Source organism: Marmota flaviventris, chromosome 9 (genome assembly GCF_047511675.1).
Source record: "Marmota flaviventris isolate mMarFla1 chromosome 9, mMarFla1.hap1, whole genome shotgun sequence".
Classification (NCBI taxonomy): Eukaryota; Metazoa; Chordata; class Mammalia; order Rodentia; family Sciuridae; genus Marmota; species Marmota flaviventris.
This window is the reverse complement of record NC_092506.1, coordinates 3,870,945-3,885,060: the sequence shown is the minus strand read 5'-3', so window position 1 is coordinate 3,885,060 and position 14,116 is coordinate 3,870,945. Positions and strand designations below refer to the sequence as shown.

Sequence of the window (14,116 nt, the reverse complement as noted above, 5' to 3'; positions counted from 1 at the left end):
TTGTCGCTGGGATGAGGACACTGTACCTCCTCTCTTGTCATTTCTAACCACAGCCACCCCATGTGCAAACACCGCCCGATGGCCTCCCTGGTCCTCAGCTGACCTGGTGATAGGACAAACCTTTCCCCAACCCGACAGAAGGCCTCAAGGGATGATCTCGTGAGTAGCCCTAACTTTAAAAATCAGATATTCACACCTTCAAACCAAAGAAACCTCTCGTCGTGTTCTTTGGGTTTTTTCCTCCCCCACACAGAAGATGTCCCCCGGATCCCTACAGAACGCACTTCAATGCTTGGTGAATGTTGGTGTAGAATGGTAACGTGACTGACGTGACGTGGCCTAGCAACCGTACACCCGCGGGCTCGCGGTTGCCGTCCCAGCACACGGCAGGGCTGCGCCGCGCTTTGCAAATCCACCAACTCCCAGACCTGCCCGCGCAGGCTCTCAGGGACCCACAGCGACCCGCAAGGCGCAGGCGCAGAGGCCGCCGCCAGCCCCGGTGGAAACGGCTTCGGCGCGCGCCACACGCATGCGCAAAGCCTAGAGCTCTCGCGAGAAGTTGAGCCGGAAGACTACGGTGACTTCCGGGTTCGGATCGGAAACCAGAGTGCCGGCGGCTTGGTGGGCGCGGGGAGTGCAGGCTGCTCGCCGGCGCCGCCATGGACCCCTTCCGGGTGCTGCTGCACTCGGTGTCGGCCGACCTGTCCAGCGGCGAGCTGACCGAGCTCAAGTTCCTGTGCCAGGGGCTAGTGGGCAAGAGGAAGCTGGAGCGCGTGCAGCGCGGCCACGAGCTCTTCGAGGTGCTGCTGGAGCAGAAGGACCTGGAGGCCGAGCACACCGGGCTGCTGCGCGACCTGCTGGCCTCGCTGCGGCGCCACGACCTGCTGCAGCGCCTGGACCACTTCGAGGCGGGGGCGGCGGCGGGGGCCGCGCAGGAGGAGGCAGGTGAGTGCGGGGGTCCCGCCGCGGGCGCAGGGCCGGTTCGCCCCTGAGAGGACTCCAAGTCTCTTGGCTCCTGCTCTTTGCCGGGTGTTCTGGGAACCACTCTGGGGCACGGGTGGCAGATGGGCAAACCCAAACCCAGAGAAGTCAGCCCACCCGAGGTTGCAGGGCCTAGATGCCCACCTCGGCCTGCAGTGTTTTCCCCACCCCACTTTTTCCAGGTGAATTAGAAAACTCACTGAAGAAAAAGGACCGTGAGTGACCGGGTGGGGTAGAGTGGAGAAAAGGGCAGAGGTCAGATAGCCTGCTGCATCCGGTCGTCCGCCTCCGGGACCGTGCCCTACTGACCCCCTTCCTGGCCGTCAGAGACCAACACCACCCCTTGGTAGCTCTGACCCAGTGTTCCCACGTGCCACCGACGGCACACTTGACTTGTTCGTTTGTGAGTTAGATACTCTTATTTCCTATCTTTCTTGCCGTCTTTCAGAGGAGAGGACAGTGGCTCACAAGTGTAAGTTCTTGCCCAAATGCACAGCTAACAGCAGACCTGGGATCCACCTAAGGCCATCTGGCCTGGGGTGGGAGGTGCAGGCTGAGCCCCCTCATCGGAAGTCTGAAACTGGAAGTGCTGTGAGATCCAAAATGTTTTGAGAAGCCACAAATGGAAATTTTCATGCACAAAATTATTTACAATGTTGTATAGAGTTACCTTCAGGTTTACATACGAAGCATAGATATGAAAATAAGAATTTCATGTGTGTACTTGGGTCTTCCCCAAGATACCTCATGACACTTATGCAGGTACTCAGAAATCAGATAAGGTTTTTGCCCTTCACTGCCTTTTCGAAGGAGTCCACTCTGAGCAGCCCCTCTCCATTCTCCCCTTTGGCTTGCTGGGGTGCCAGGAGTAAGAGACCAGTGTATACCTAGGGTCCCTCAGCCCCTGGGCCTGGGAGTTTAGTGCTTCAGGGACACCCTGCAGACTACAGGCTGTGGCCTGGAATCAACGGATCAGTCACTCTGCCGGACAGTGCGTAAACAGGTGACACGGTGGATGCGCTGCGCTGTCGAGGGCTGTCGGTTAGAATTTCATACACACACAGTGTTGGACAAACAGAAATGATCAGAAAGATGATGTTTTCAAGGATATTTAGCAATCAATGAGGAAAATGTTGATAAAGGACAGCCTCAAAAATAGACTCAGTACCTTTTTAGATGACACGTGTATGTCTGTGTTTGATATTAACTGTAGTCTTGTAAATACTGTGTTGGAGGAAACCTACCAGGTTGACAGCAGTTCAGGGTGGGTTGATGCTGTGTGTGGTGCCACTTTTTCCTACAAAAGGCAGTTTAACATCATGGTCTCTGGCGCAGGGTGACAGGGTTTTGAACCGCAGCTCAGTCAGTTTCTAGCTGTGTGACATCAAGATATTCACTTAACGTCCCTGTGCCTTAGTTCCTCGTCTTTTCAAATGATCACAGCAACAAGTGCTTTCAGGGGGCTGGAGGAGTGGGCTCACCTGCTGACAGCGAGAGCAGCTGTCTGGTACCCTCCCGCACTGCCTTGTCCTGCCTGCTCCCCTACCCACACACTCCTGAAGCTGCTTATTGGGCTTATAGCACTCTGCTTCCTGATCTCAGTAGTGGCTTTGCAGCAGGGAGTGGAGTAGCCAGGGACCAAAGTCTAGTGGTCAGTTGGTGCAGCTTCCAAAATAAGAACTAGGGTGTGCACTGTTGTCCCGGGACTGCCATGACAAATTTCACAAACTTGGAGGGTTAAACCGTAGGAATCTATTATCATTTAATCTGGAGGCCAGAAATCTGCAAAGGTCAGGTGTCGGCAGGGGTCACGTCCCTCTGTGGCTCTACGGACCAGTCCCTCCTTGCCTCTTCCAGCTTTGGGTGACTCCCAGCATCTTTGATCTGTGGCTGGGTCCCTCCAGCTCTGCCTGCATGGTCACTGGATGTAGGGCCCACCCAGATAATCCAGGTGAACTCCTCTCAAGATGTTCCCCTACATCTGCAAGGATCTTTTTTCCAAATAACAGTTTCAGTTCCGGGGACTTGAGTAGACATAGCTTCAGGAGATTGCCCTTCGACTCGCTGCAGATCAGGACTGGGAACAGCCCCACTCTCTTCTCAGTTCCCCACGCCTCTCAGTTCCCCTGTCCTGAGCAGCATCTCACGGAGTCCCACGGGGGCTACCTGGGGAATTGAGGTTAATCTCAGGCTCTCTGTGACAGTCCCTGAGCTTCTCGGTGGCTTTCACAACTCCGTGCAGGTCTTATGTGTAGGTGATCTGCATGGTCAGCACTCGGGTCAGCCCGGAGAATCCTGTGGGGGTCAGGGGTGCTCCCCAAACCTCCAGTAAGTCTTGTTCTTTCCTCCCAGATCTGCACGCAGCCTTCAGCATCATATGTGATAATGTGGGGAAAGACTGGAGGAGACTGGCTCGTCACCTTGGAGTTTCTGACGCCAAGATCGATGGAATTGAGGAGCGATACCCCCGCAACCTGGCAGAGCGGGTGCGGGAGTCGCTGAGAGTGTGGAAGAGCAGCGAGCGGGAGAAGGCCACAGTGGCCGGCTTGGTCGAGGCGCTCAGGGCCTGTCGGATGAACCTGGTGGCCGACCTCGTGGAGGAGGAGCAGCTGGCCCGGCGGCTCCAAAACGGGAGTGACGCTGTGTCCCCAATGCAGTGGGACTCAGACACACACACCTCAGAAGCTCCTTGATGGGGCTGCCGTTCTCCTTGGGGACCATGGGACTTGATTCTCTGTACTGTGCCCAGCATTGGGCAGTCCCGTCAGGAGCCAGGCAGAGGGCCCCCCCTCAGAGCCATGCTCCAGCTTCACAGTTAAAGCTGCGTTTCCGAGCCCTTCCTCTGCCAGGCGGGGCCTGGAATGCGGGTGAGGGAGGGGGCTTCTGTCATCTTCACTCAGTGAATGCCAACCAGAGACTCGCAGCTTTGGGCACCAAGGCACTCGTTCAGATTGCAGTCCTACCTGTTATTCTTCAGGTGAGGAAAGGGGCTGGAGGGAGGTCAGAAGCGGGACAGCGCATCCGGTTCTGCAGAACGGCCTTCTAACCAGCGTGTCCCACTGTGACTCCACCGTGGACAAAGGCACATTTTGTCCCATTCTTTGAGGCGACAGGGTAGACCTGGACACCAGCACGAGGTGCTGTCCTGGTCCAGGAGTCAGGACACCTGGCTGACTCACAGAGCGGCAGGCGACAGCAGGGCTGTGAGGGTGACCGCAGTGACGCCTGTGGAGTGCTCCCAGGAACTGGTGCACAGCCGAGCTCCGCAATCAGTTCTCGTGAGGAGCCGGTTCCCGGGTCGCAGGTGGCTGTTCTGTGTCAGAATTACCATCCAGGCGGTCATTGGCCTAGCAAGGGGCAGGACCCTGGACTTCCAAAGCCCTCCACTGAAGCCAGTGCCTTTACCTGGAGCCCTCCAGGCGCCTCTGGAAACCAGATGGGTCCAGAGCCTTTTTCCTGAAGAGGTCACGTCACAGAGCATCCCCACTCCTGCCGATGACTTTCTCACGTCACGTATTCTGAGGGGTTCGGTCCAGCGGGTGTCAGCAGCTCGTCCTGGGCTCTCCCTGTGGAAATGGCGGCAGGGTTATCTAATAGCTGGCTCACCACTAGCCGGAGTATTGATCTAAGCAAAGGGTGATCTGCAGAAGGCAGGTCTGCCACCTGTGGGACCTGCCTGCGCCTGCCAGGCACTGTTATGGTTCTGGAACGTTCCCCAGGAGCTCACGCGTTGAAGACTGAGCGGTGTCCAGGAGTGGTGCTTTTACCAGGAATGGGTCGGCCAGGCGTGTGGCGCAGGCCTGTCATCCCAGGGACTTGGGCGGCGGAGGCAGGGTTGGAAGCTTGAGACCAGCCTCAGCAACTGAGCAAGGCTCGAAGCAACCTAGGAAGACCCTGTCCTGAACTAAAAGGGTAGGGATGCCGCTTGGTGGTTAAGAACCCCGAGTTTGAGACCCAGTACCAAAAAAGAAAAATGGTATGGATCATGTGGCTTTAACCTCATCAGTGGATTCATCCGTTTAGCGTGTCTAATGGTTTAGGTGTGAAGTGTGCCCCCCAAGCTCCTGCGTGAGACAATGCAAGGAAGTTCAGAGGTGAGATAGCTGGGTTACGTGAGTTTTAACCTAATCAGTGTGTTGATCCCCCGATAGGGGTTGACTGAGTGGTGACTGTGAGCAGGTCGGGTGTGACAGGACAGGTGGGTCCCTCAAGGTGGGCTTCTGTTTGGTCCTTGGTGAGAGAAGTTTGTCTCTGCTTCCTGACTGTCCTCTCCTGGGCTGCCTTCCTCCACCACACCCTTCCACCATGATGTCCTGCCTCACCTTCGCCCAAAGCAGTGGAGTCCGCTGTCTATGGACTGAGACCTCCTAACCGTGAGTGCCAAATAAACTTTTCTTCCTCTAAAATCGTTCTCGTCAGGTCTTTTGGTCGCAGGGCAAAAAAGCTTGACTGAAACACGTTGGTACCAAGAAATGGGTTGTTGCTGTGATTAATTGACCATGTGGTTCAGAAGCTTTGGAGCTTTTTGGAATTTGTGGGAGCAATTTGAAAAGTTTAGAGATGCAAGCTAGAAAAGTTTTAGATTGTTGTAAGCCAGGCTCAATATGTGATTCTGGTGGGAGCTCAGCAAACCAGATGCCAAGAGGCTGCAGACAGTGAGCCTGCTCAGGAGGCCTCAGAGCAGGAGGAGGACTCTGGGAAATGGGTCTAGAGACCGTTCATAGGACGCCCTGGCTAAGAAAACATCAGCATGTGTTCCATGTCCTGAGACTTGGTGAGGTTGAATTCAATCTGGCAGAAGGAATCTCTAGGCAGCATAGCTTTCGTGTAGAGGCGTGGGTATTGCTGGCAGCTTCTAGCCAAGTTTATTGTGAGAATCGGGAACCGAAAGCAAAAAGATTTAAAAAACTTGCAGTTTGGCCAGAAAACTGAGTAAAACCGAGGTCAAGGAAGGTGTGGTTGTTGAACACAATACAGCCGCTAAACACTAAATATTTTACCTAGAAATACTAGGAAAGATGGTTCGAGGGTATCTTAGGAACTGGCAAGATATCACCCATCTGAGGCTCAAGGGTGTAAAAATAAAAATTCCTTTGTTTTGAGACCGATGGGACACCCTGCTTGTACAGGGGCCCTGGGAAGTTTTTCAGCATGCTCAGCCACCCAGCACTCAGGCTGCTGCAGCCAGGATCCCTGGAGGCTCGGCTGCTGCTCGAGGTGGTGGCAGACCCTGGTGTCAGCACGTGGTGCTGGTTCTGCAGGAGTGCAGGATGCTGGCGTTGGGGGTCCCGCAGGCTCCTGCTGAGCTTGCACGTGGGAGGCCAGGCAAGGTGCTGCAGGTCAGAGCCCTGTCACTGCGCAGAGGACAAGAGGGAGGCTGTGGAAGTGAAGCCAGTGCTGCAGTGAGGACCCCAAGGTAGGCCAGGAGTGGGGACTGTCTGCTGAGAAAAGCCGCAGGCAGTGGGTAGAGGCAGCCCAGCAGAGTCCCCACAGGCTGTGCCTGATAAGGCCAGGAGCAGTGCCGCACCAGCCCTGTGGAGCCCACATCCTGCCGCCACATGCCTGGGTGCCAGGCGTGGACTGCAGGGTTCCGTCTTGGCACAGCTGGGCTTCAGGCTCGCTTGGTCCCGATCTCTCTGCATCCTCTCTTTTCTTTAGACTGGCCTGTCGGCTCTGTGCCGTTGTGTATTGGGAGCATTTCACGCTCTTTGATTTTTTTTACAGGCTCACAGCCAAAAGTCTGCCTTGAATCTCAGAGATGACCTGGACTCTTCAGCAATGCTGAAACTATTAGGAGTGGGGATTCGCCAGGTGTCGGGGTGCACACCTACCATCCCAGCAGCTTGAGAGGCTGAGGCAGGAGGAGCACAAGTTCGAGGCCAACCTCAGCAATTTAGGGAGGCCTTAAGCAGTTTAATGAGACCCTGTCTTACAAAAAAAAAAAAAATCAAAAAGGGCTGGGGATGTGGCCTAGTGCTGAAGTGCCCTGGATTAATCCCTGGTCCTAAAAAGGAAAAATAAAGCAAAAAGACCTAGGATTCATGGGAGTAGACTGATATTGCATTGTGAGGTGAGCATGCCCTGTTTTTTCAGGGCAGGGAGAGTGTTACAGTCTGAACCTGGGCTGTTCCCAGATGCTTAGGTGTTGAGAGCTTGGTCCCGGGGCAGCAGTGTTCAGAGGTAGGCTCTTGGGAAGTGACGGGATCCGCAGGCTCTGACCCCATGGGTGGAATACTCTGTGTGATAGATTACGGGGAGGAATGGAAACTGTAGGTGGGTGGAAGAAGTAGGTCCCTGGAGGGTGTACTGAGGACTGAGTTTTTTGGTATTTTCTTTTATTTCTTTATTGCACTAGGAATTGGACCGGGGGCACTCTACCACTGAGCTACATCCCAGACCTTTTTATTTTTTGAGACAGGGTCTCACTAAGTTGCTTAGGGCCTCACTAGGTTGCTAAGGCTGACCTCAAACTTGGAATCCTCCTGCCTCAGCTCCCAAGTCACCAGTACGACGGGCATGCGCCCTGTGCCTGGCCTCGGAGACGGTGTCCGTCCCTGGCCCCTTGCTCCCTCCCGCCTCCCTCCCGCCTCCCTCCCTTCCTCTCCTCCCAGCTGCCCAGAGCTGAGCAGCTGTCCCCCACTGTGCCCTCCCGCCATGGTGTTCCCGCAAGTGGCAGGTGTTTGGGTCATCATGGTAAAAAGCTGACAGACACAGGTGGTGCACCCTGCGGTCCAGCAGTCAGTGAGACCCTGTCTCCGGACTGAAAGGTGGGAGCACCCCGGGCACAGTGCAAAAAATTTTAAAAAGCTGAGTGGCCATTCTTTGTCCCAGTTGTCCATGTATGACCTTGGGGAAGCCACGTGTGCCATGCTGTGCCACCTTGACTTTGGAGGGCTGAGATCTCGGCCAAGGTCCTGCCCCACTAAGCTCTGGGCTCCTGCCCTTGCCCTCTGGGCCTCCCAGGATGTGGTTAGCCCAGGGAGGAGCAGGACTTTGGAGCAGATCCGGGCTCCCTCCTGGCCTTTGGTGACCGGTCTGGTGACTTGACTCCACCCAGGATGAGGCGTAAGGTGAGTCCCCACACTCAAGTCCTCTGCTGGGCCACGCTGCTGTCCACACTCCCAGGACGGGAGGCGATGAGCCAGCTCCTGGCAGCAGAGCAGGGAGTTTGGTGACGTGGGGTGGGCTTGCAGAAGACACTGCCCAGAAGGGGGGACTTGGAGCCAGATGGGAGCTTCCCCTCGTGCAGCCACCACCATTGGGTGCTGCAGACACAAGGCTGCACTGAAGGTAGCCCGGGCACAAGTCCCGGGGAGGGCGAGTGTTAGGCCCATGTGGCTCAGTGGCAGAGGCTGGCCTGCCTGCCAGAGGCCAAGGGTTCCTCTCCAGAACGGCCAGGGAAGCCTGGGAGAGTGTTGACGGCAGTGACGCTGTCTGCTGTGTTTTCATTCTCTAGAAACTGCTCCACAGGTGGAGAAATTGGTGACACCTGGCCGGTGTGGGACGGGAGCCGTGGAGCGCATGGCCTGTGGTCTGGCCTGGTTCAGGTCCAGGCTCTGCCCTCGGGGGTCCTAAAGGGCCGGCACTAAATAGCAGTTGCTTCCCACAATCTGTACGCATGCTCATTTCTCAGACACCTTGAAAATGAGGGGTTGGGGGGGCTGGGTTGTGGCTCAGCGGTGGCACTTGTCTTGCTCGTATGAGGCGCTGGGTTCCATCCTCAGTGCCACATAAAGATAATAGAATAAAGGTACTGTGTCCATCTACAACTAAAGATTAAAAAAAAAAAAAAAGAGCAGCGGGGCCTCCCCTGACCCCCGTGGTCAACCTGGGCAGCTCTGCCTGGTTCTTCAGCCCGCGTCCCCCTCCGTCTGCACCAGCCTCTGACCCACCTGCCACCGTGGCTCTTGTGATTACTTTGAGTATCTGAGTGGCCCGGGATCCTCCCCCGATTTCCACATCCACGACTTTACCCTGCCCCGTCAGCGCCATGCTCACAGGTCCTGGGGACTGGAGCCTGGGCATCGCTGGGGGCCACCAGGCCTCCAACTCTGCCCCTCCCCCCCAGTGCCCAGCCTGTCCCCGACCCCGACCTCACCTGCTGCCACACAGGCCTTCCTCTCCTTGGGCTCACTCGCTTCCCCCTTGGCAGCAGGGACCCTGGACCTGTCCTCATGGTGGCCTTCCCACCTCTCCTGTCCCCACCACCACCCTGTTCCCAGCAGGGCCTCACCCCTACTCCACCGTCTTGGGGAGGGGCCTCCTAACCCTTCTCCAGTCTCTGCTGCCCTCCTCGATTCCCGCTCGTCCCCTCTGGTGGCCAGGCCGCAGACCCCTGCCTCGTTCCTGGAAGCCTCCAGAAGCCCCCGGCTTCCCGTGCACATTCTAGCTTCATGTTCCTCTTTCCACGGTCACTGCCGAGCCATCCGGCTGGCCACTTTCTGACCACATAGTCCCTCTGTGGACCGAGTTTGGAACCAGATGGTAACCGTGACTAGGGTGGCATGTGCATGTGCCACATGGCCAGCCACCCTGCAGCTGCTGACGCGGAGCAGGGCCCGTCCACCGGAGCCTGCAGTGAAGAGCCATTTCACCTGGGAAGCCTTCCTTCTGGAGTCGCGCACTCTGTGGAGACCCTGTGAGGGGTCGCAGGTGCCCACCAGAGGAATCACCACCAGCAACAAGGCCAGGCCAGGGAGGAGTGGAGCCCTCACCAAGCAGAAAGCCAAGTGACGGGGGTAGCAGTGTGTGTGTGTGGTCGCGTGAGCCCCCTGGACTCCAGGCCTGCCGGTGGCACACAGTGGGTACGAGGCTTCGATTCTCACCAAAATCAGGTCGTGAGCTGGCACAGGGGCACGCTCCCGTGACCCCAGCGCCTCAGGAGGCTGAGCAGCAGGTGGAGCGCTTGAGGCCAGCCGGGCAGCTGAGGGAGACCCCAGTCAGTTAAAATAAAAAGGCACACGGTCAGCAGGCCCGAGGCCCTGGTGCCACCCTCTGCACCACAGAGAAGAAGTGCAGCACTAGTGGGGATAGCCGCGTGGGGACTCGAGTGTGCAGAGCTGGGGGCCCATGCGGAGAGCAGGAGGGTGCAGCACCCTGTGCTCAGTCATGTCAGCTGACACCTTCCACAGGCTCCCCCTGCTGCTGGGTGGCCTTGTTGGTGACCGATGGTTGGCGAGGGCTGGAAGCCTACACCTCCTGGTCTGTCTGCGGTAGTGAGGTGTCATGATTAACAAGCACCTGGTCGTCACCGGAAGCTGGGACCCTGCTGCTCCTTCCAAAGGGCTTCTGGCTGGAGGAGCCGGGCCGCCCGGCCCCCTGTGCTCATCCCTGCAGCAGGCTCCTTGTCCCTGCTGCTCCCTGTCCCAAGATGCCGCTGTGGCGCCAGCCTTGCCTGCCCTGCCCAGCTTGAGGCCCTGGGGCCGTGCCCAGCGCTGCAGCAGCCCAGGGAAGGCGCTCTGAGTGAGTGAGGTTCGGCTGGCCGTAAAAAGGTCCTCGGGCGCCGGGGCTGAGCTCCCTTCAGGCAGGAAGAGCCAACAGTGCCCAGCTTTCACTCCTGGCCAGGAGGGCCGGCCCCAGCACATCCCACAGTGTCTTGGTCCCCAGGGACCACAGTGGCCCAGGCCCAGGATTTGCCCTCCACGCTGCCCAGCCCCCGTGAGGCACAGCCAGACAACCCCAGGATCCCACCTTCTGGGTGGCCGTAGCCCCTGGGAGCCACACCCAGGCAGGGGGGCTGCTGCGTGCCCCGCCTCTCATTCATTCCATAGGTGAACTCTTGGCAGAGGGCGCGTGGCCACCTGGCACTGGGCCCCTGCTCCAGCGCCACATTTCCTCGCCTCTCAGCCCCCTCCTCCTCCAGGGTTGCTGTGGAGAGGCCCGGGGTGACCAGCCGTGGTGCAGGCCACACGTGTCGTCTGAGGGTTAAAACAACCGACCTTCCGCCAGCCGGGTGTGACGTTCTAGGGGCCCAGCTTCACCCCCGGGTCTTGGGAGGCGTCCGATGACTGGGAACCCACTGCCCTCCCTGGGGAGCCGTGACCAGCTGGCCATGAGTCTGGGGCTTCATAGGGCAGTGGACAGGCCCCCCGTCACCTGGCCCCAGCAATATCCGCAGTTCGGACCACACGCCGCAGGCTGTGGCAACGCAGACCACGGTAGACTCACCTCCGCACAGATTGGAATTTGTGTAGCCAAAAACCTGGATGGCGGCAGGGGAGCCCGGGGAGCGGGAAGGGTCTCACGGAAGGTGAGCTGGGCTCCGGAGCCTACTGCATGGGCGGGTCCAGCTCAGCCATGCACCTGGGACAGGTGAACTCCAGGACTCACCTGGGGAGGGGCCAGAGAGGACAAGAGAACCTGGGGCCCTTTAGCCCAATGACACGGGGGCAGGGGAGGGACACGGGGCTTTGGGCCAGGAGGCGGCTCTGGTGGGCACAGTGCTCGGCCACAGGTGCTTTGCCCTTTGTCCCTGCAGGCCCCGTGGGGGTGAGCGGGCACTGGGCCTGGGTGGAGCCCCCTGCCGGGCCGCCCATGTGTTCCTACCGTGTCAGCAGTGGGGCTCGACTGGTAAGGTGTGTTTCCATTAGGTCAGTCCCCAAGTGGGGAAAGAGCCTCCTCACCTCCCTGCCGCCAGAGTAGGCTCCAGACGCGCACCAGGTACCATGGGAAAAGGAGAAGGCCAGGACCCGGGAGGAGGAGGCCGTGAAGAACCCGATTCCCGAGACTGCTAAGGTTGAGAGGCGGCTGCAGCGGAGCCCTTGCTCTGCACGGCCGAGGCCCTGGGTTCCAGCCCCGGTGCCAAAACCAGAAGGTCACTTGTCAAAATTCCTAAGATTAAATTTAAAAGGAAGACGGCCACCCGTGGAAGGCTTGTTTTTGACCACAGACTTTTCGTTGACAGATGGGGGCAGGAGATCTCAACAAGTGCTCACTGAGCACCTACTAAGTGCCAGGGCTGGAGGTCCTCCAGGGCCACAGGACCTTGTCCCCGTCTCCATGCTGTCTCTGTCCCCAGGAGAGAGAGACATCACTCTATCCACACAGGCAGATGTGCGGGCAGCCGTGGAGGGAAGGTGCCCAGGGCTATGGGGAGACCTGGCCAAGGCTGGGCAGTCTGGGGAGGGGCAGGGTGGCACTGGCGCAGCAGGCAGAGGCTGGAGGGCCCCTCCACCGGCTTCGGGAGCCCTCCTCCTCCAGGGCTGAGGTGGGGCGGATGCGCCACCCTGCTTGTGGCGTCTTGTAGCTGGAGTGGCCCAGCCAGAGCCCCAGGCAGGGCTTGAAGTCGTGGTCAGACAAGCTCTTGTCACGGGCTGGCAGCAGAGATGCCCCCTGCCCAGGGCAGCACAGCAGAGGTCTCGAGGTGGCATTTGGTGGCCAGCCTCTGGGGCCAGCCTCAGTGCTTGTCCTGAGAGCCGCTGGAACCAGGGCAGGCCTCCTGCCTCCTTCCCCAGGGGGCAGCTGCCGGGCACGGAGTCAGGTGGGGCTGCGGAGGCCGCGGTGGGCGTGCGAGTCGAGGTTCCTGTGCTGCCGGCTGGGCTGAGGAGCGGGGGGCCTGGGGCCTGGGGGAGGCGAGGAGTGGCCGGGTGTGATGGTGGGGAGGCTTGGAGTGGGGCCTCATGGTGGAAGGTGGCAGGACCCAGCCCCCTCCCCGGCCTGCAAATGACCCAGGGGACTGCAGCCTGGGCGTCTCGGCCTGCTTTGCTCTTCCTTTCCTCCAGGTCGCCTGTTCTGATCCGATCTGGCCCACGCCCTCTAGAGAGGGCGCTCCCCACCCGGGGCAGTGGCAGCCTTCCTGTGGGGACAGGCCCCGGCCCATCCCTCCTGCGGAGCCACCTGCACTGGCCGCTGCGCAGACCCCAAGTCACTGCGGCCTCTGTGCCAGGGCTGAGGACAGGTGCCCAGGTTCTGGGTGTAGCTGCCCTGGTTAAAGCTCCGCTCGTGCTTCCCACGGTGACCGTTCTGCTCGGCTTTGGGAGCAGTGGCCAGACCTGATTTGTTGGACCCCTGGGTCGGGCCTCTGGCCCAGGACTCCGTGACAGAGGCAGGTGAGGACAGAGCCTGGGGCTGCGGCCGGTTCCTGACGCCCCGCGTGTGCAAAGGCTCTGGCTCCTGTGGGAGGTGCTTGGTGGGTGAGGAGGTGCAGGTAGGGTGCGGAGGGTTTCCCCAGTGCGGGAGGGACTGGAAGAGGCCAGCGGGCAGGGGCCAGGCCTGTGAGGACATGAGGGCCAGGGCCCAAGGCAACGCGTGGGGCAGTGGTGACTGGTCCTGCCTGCGCCCTCCCCGCCCCACAGCACACGCACCCGGGTTGCCAACGTGGAAAGCCTTCTGGAAATATGCTCAGAGATCCCCAGTCCCTCCTCCAGAGTGATTCACTCCTGGGTGGCGCCAGGACCGGTCACCCACCGCCCTGGGCAGAGGGCCATTTCCACGCCTCTGCTGAGCATGAGAACTAGTTGTCCTGTGTGGCCTCCCACCACCTGCTCAGGCCTCTTCCTCCTCCTCAGGTGAGGAGAGGTGCCCATCACGCCTAGGCCACAGGGTGGTCTCCTCCTCAGCAGGGCACGGGTGTGGCTCCAGCAGCCACTCCAGGAAGTGCCGAGTGTCCGAGTAAGCCCTGGGCTTCAGCCTGCTTCCTGCGGGGGCCCTGGCGTGGGCAGTAGAGCCGTGGGAGCCGCGGGTTGGAGCCCATCTGTCTCCTCAGTCTGCTGGGCGCTGCCCTCGACTTGTGAATCCGCATGATTCCCAGTCCCCACGCGGTCTCACACACAGCCCGCAGCTCCTTGGGGGGCGTGTGCCCCTCTGTGTTCCTGGCAGGCCTGCGGCCTTCACCGGGCTTCCCTGCCCACCAGAGGGGTGGCACTCTGCTGGCCGTGCTGGTCCCGCCCCCGTTTCCTAGGGTGAGGCAGGGGTGCGCCTGCCCCCGCGTCCTGCTGCCTGGGCACGGAGCGAGGGCAGAGCCGGGCAGAGAGAGGAGCCGGGTGGCGGCTGGCGGTCCTGGTCTGTGCGTGGTCATGGAGGGTGGCGGGCGAGGGGCGGGGGGGGGGGGTGGGGTAAACAAAACTTGGCTCCCAGGCCTGAAGTCCAGGTCTGGAGGGAGAGACCAGGAAAATCATCACCAGCCACAGGACAGTCC

At 59.5% G+C, this 14,116-nt stretch overlaps 1 protein-coding gene across 1 annotated transcript; it reads left to right on the top strand.

Annotated features, from left to right (window-relative positions):
• Positions 1 to 590: 590 nt before the first annotated feature.
• Fadd (Fas associated via death domain) lies at positions 591 to 5,387 on the top strand. Its single transcript, XM_027944488.2, has 2 exons — positions 591 to 945; positions 3,334 to 5,387. Exons 1-2 carry the CDS (start codon positions 660 to 662, stop codon positions 3,672 to 3,674), a joined length of 627 nt encoding a protein of 208 aa, XP_027800289.2. The 5' UTR covers positions 591 to 659; the 3' UTR covers positions 3,675 to 5,387.
• Positions 5,388 to 14,116: the final 8,729 nt, after the last annotated feature.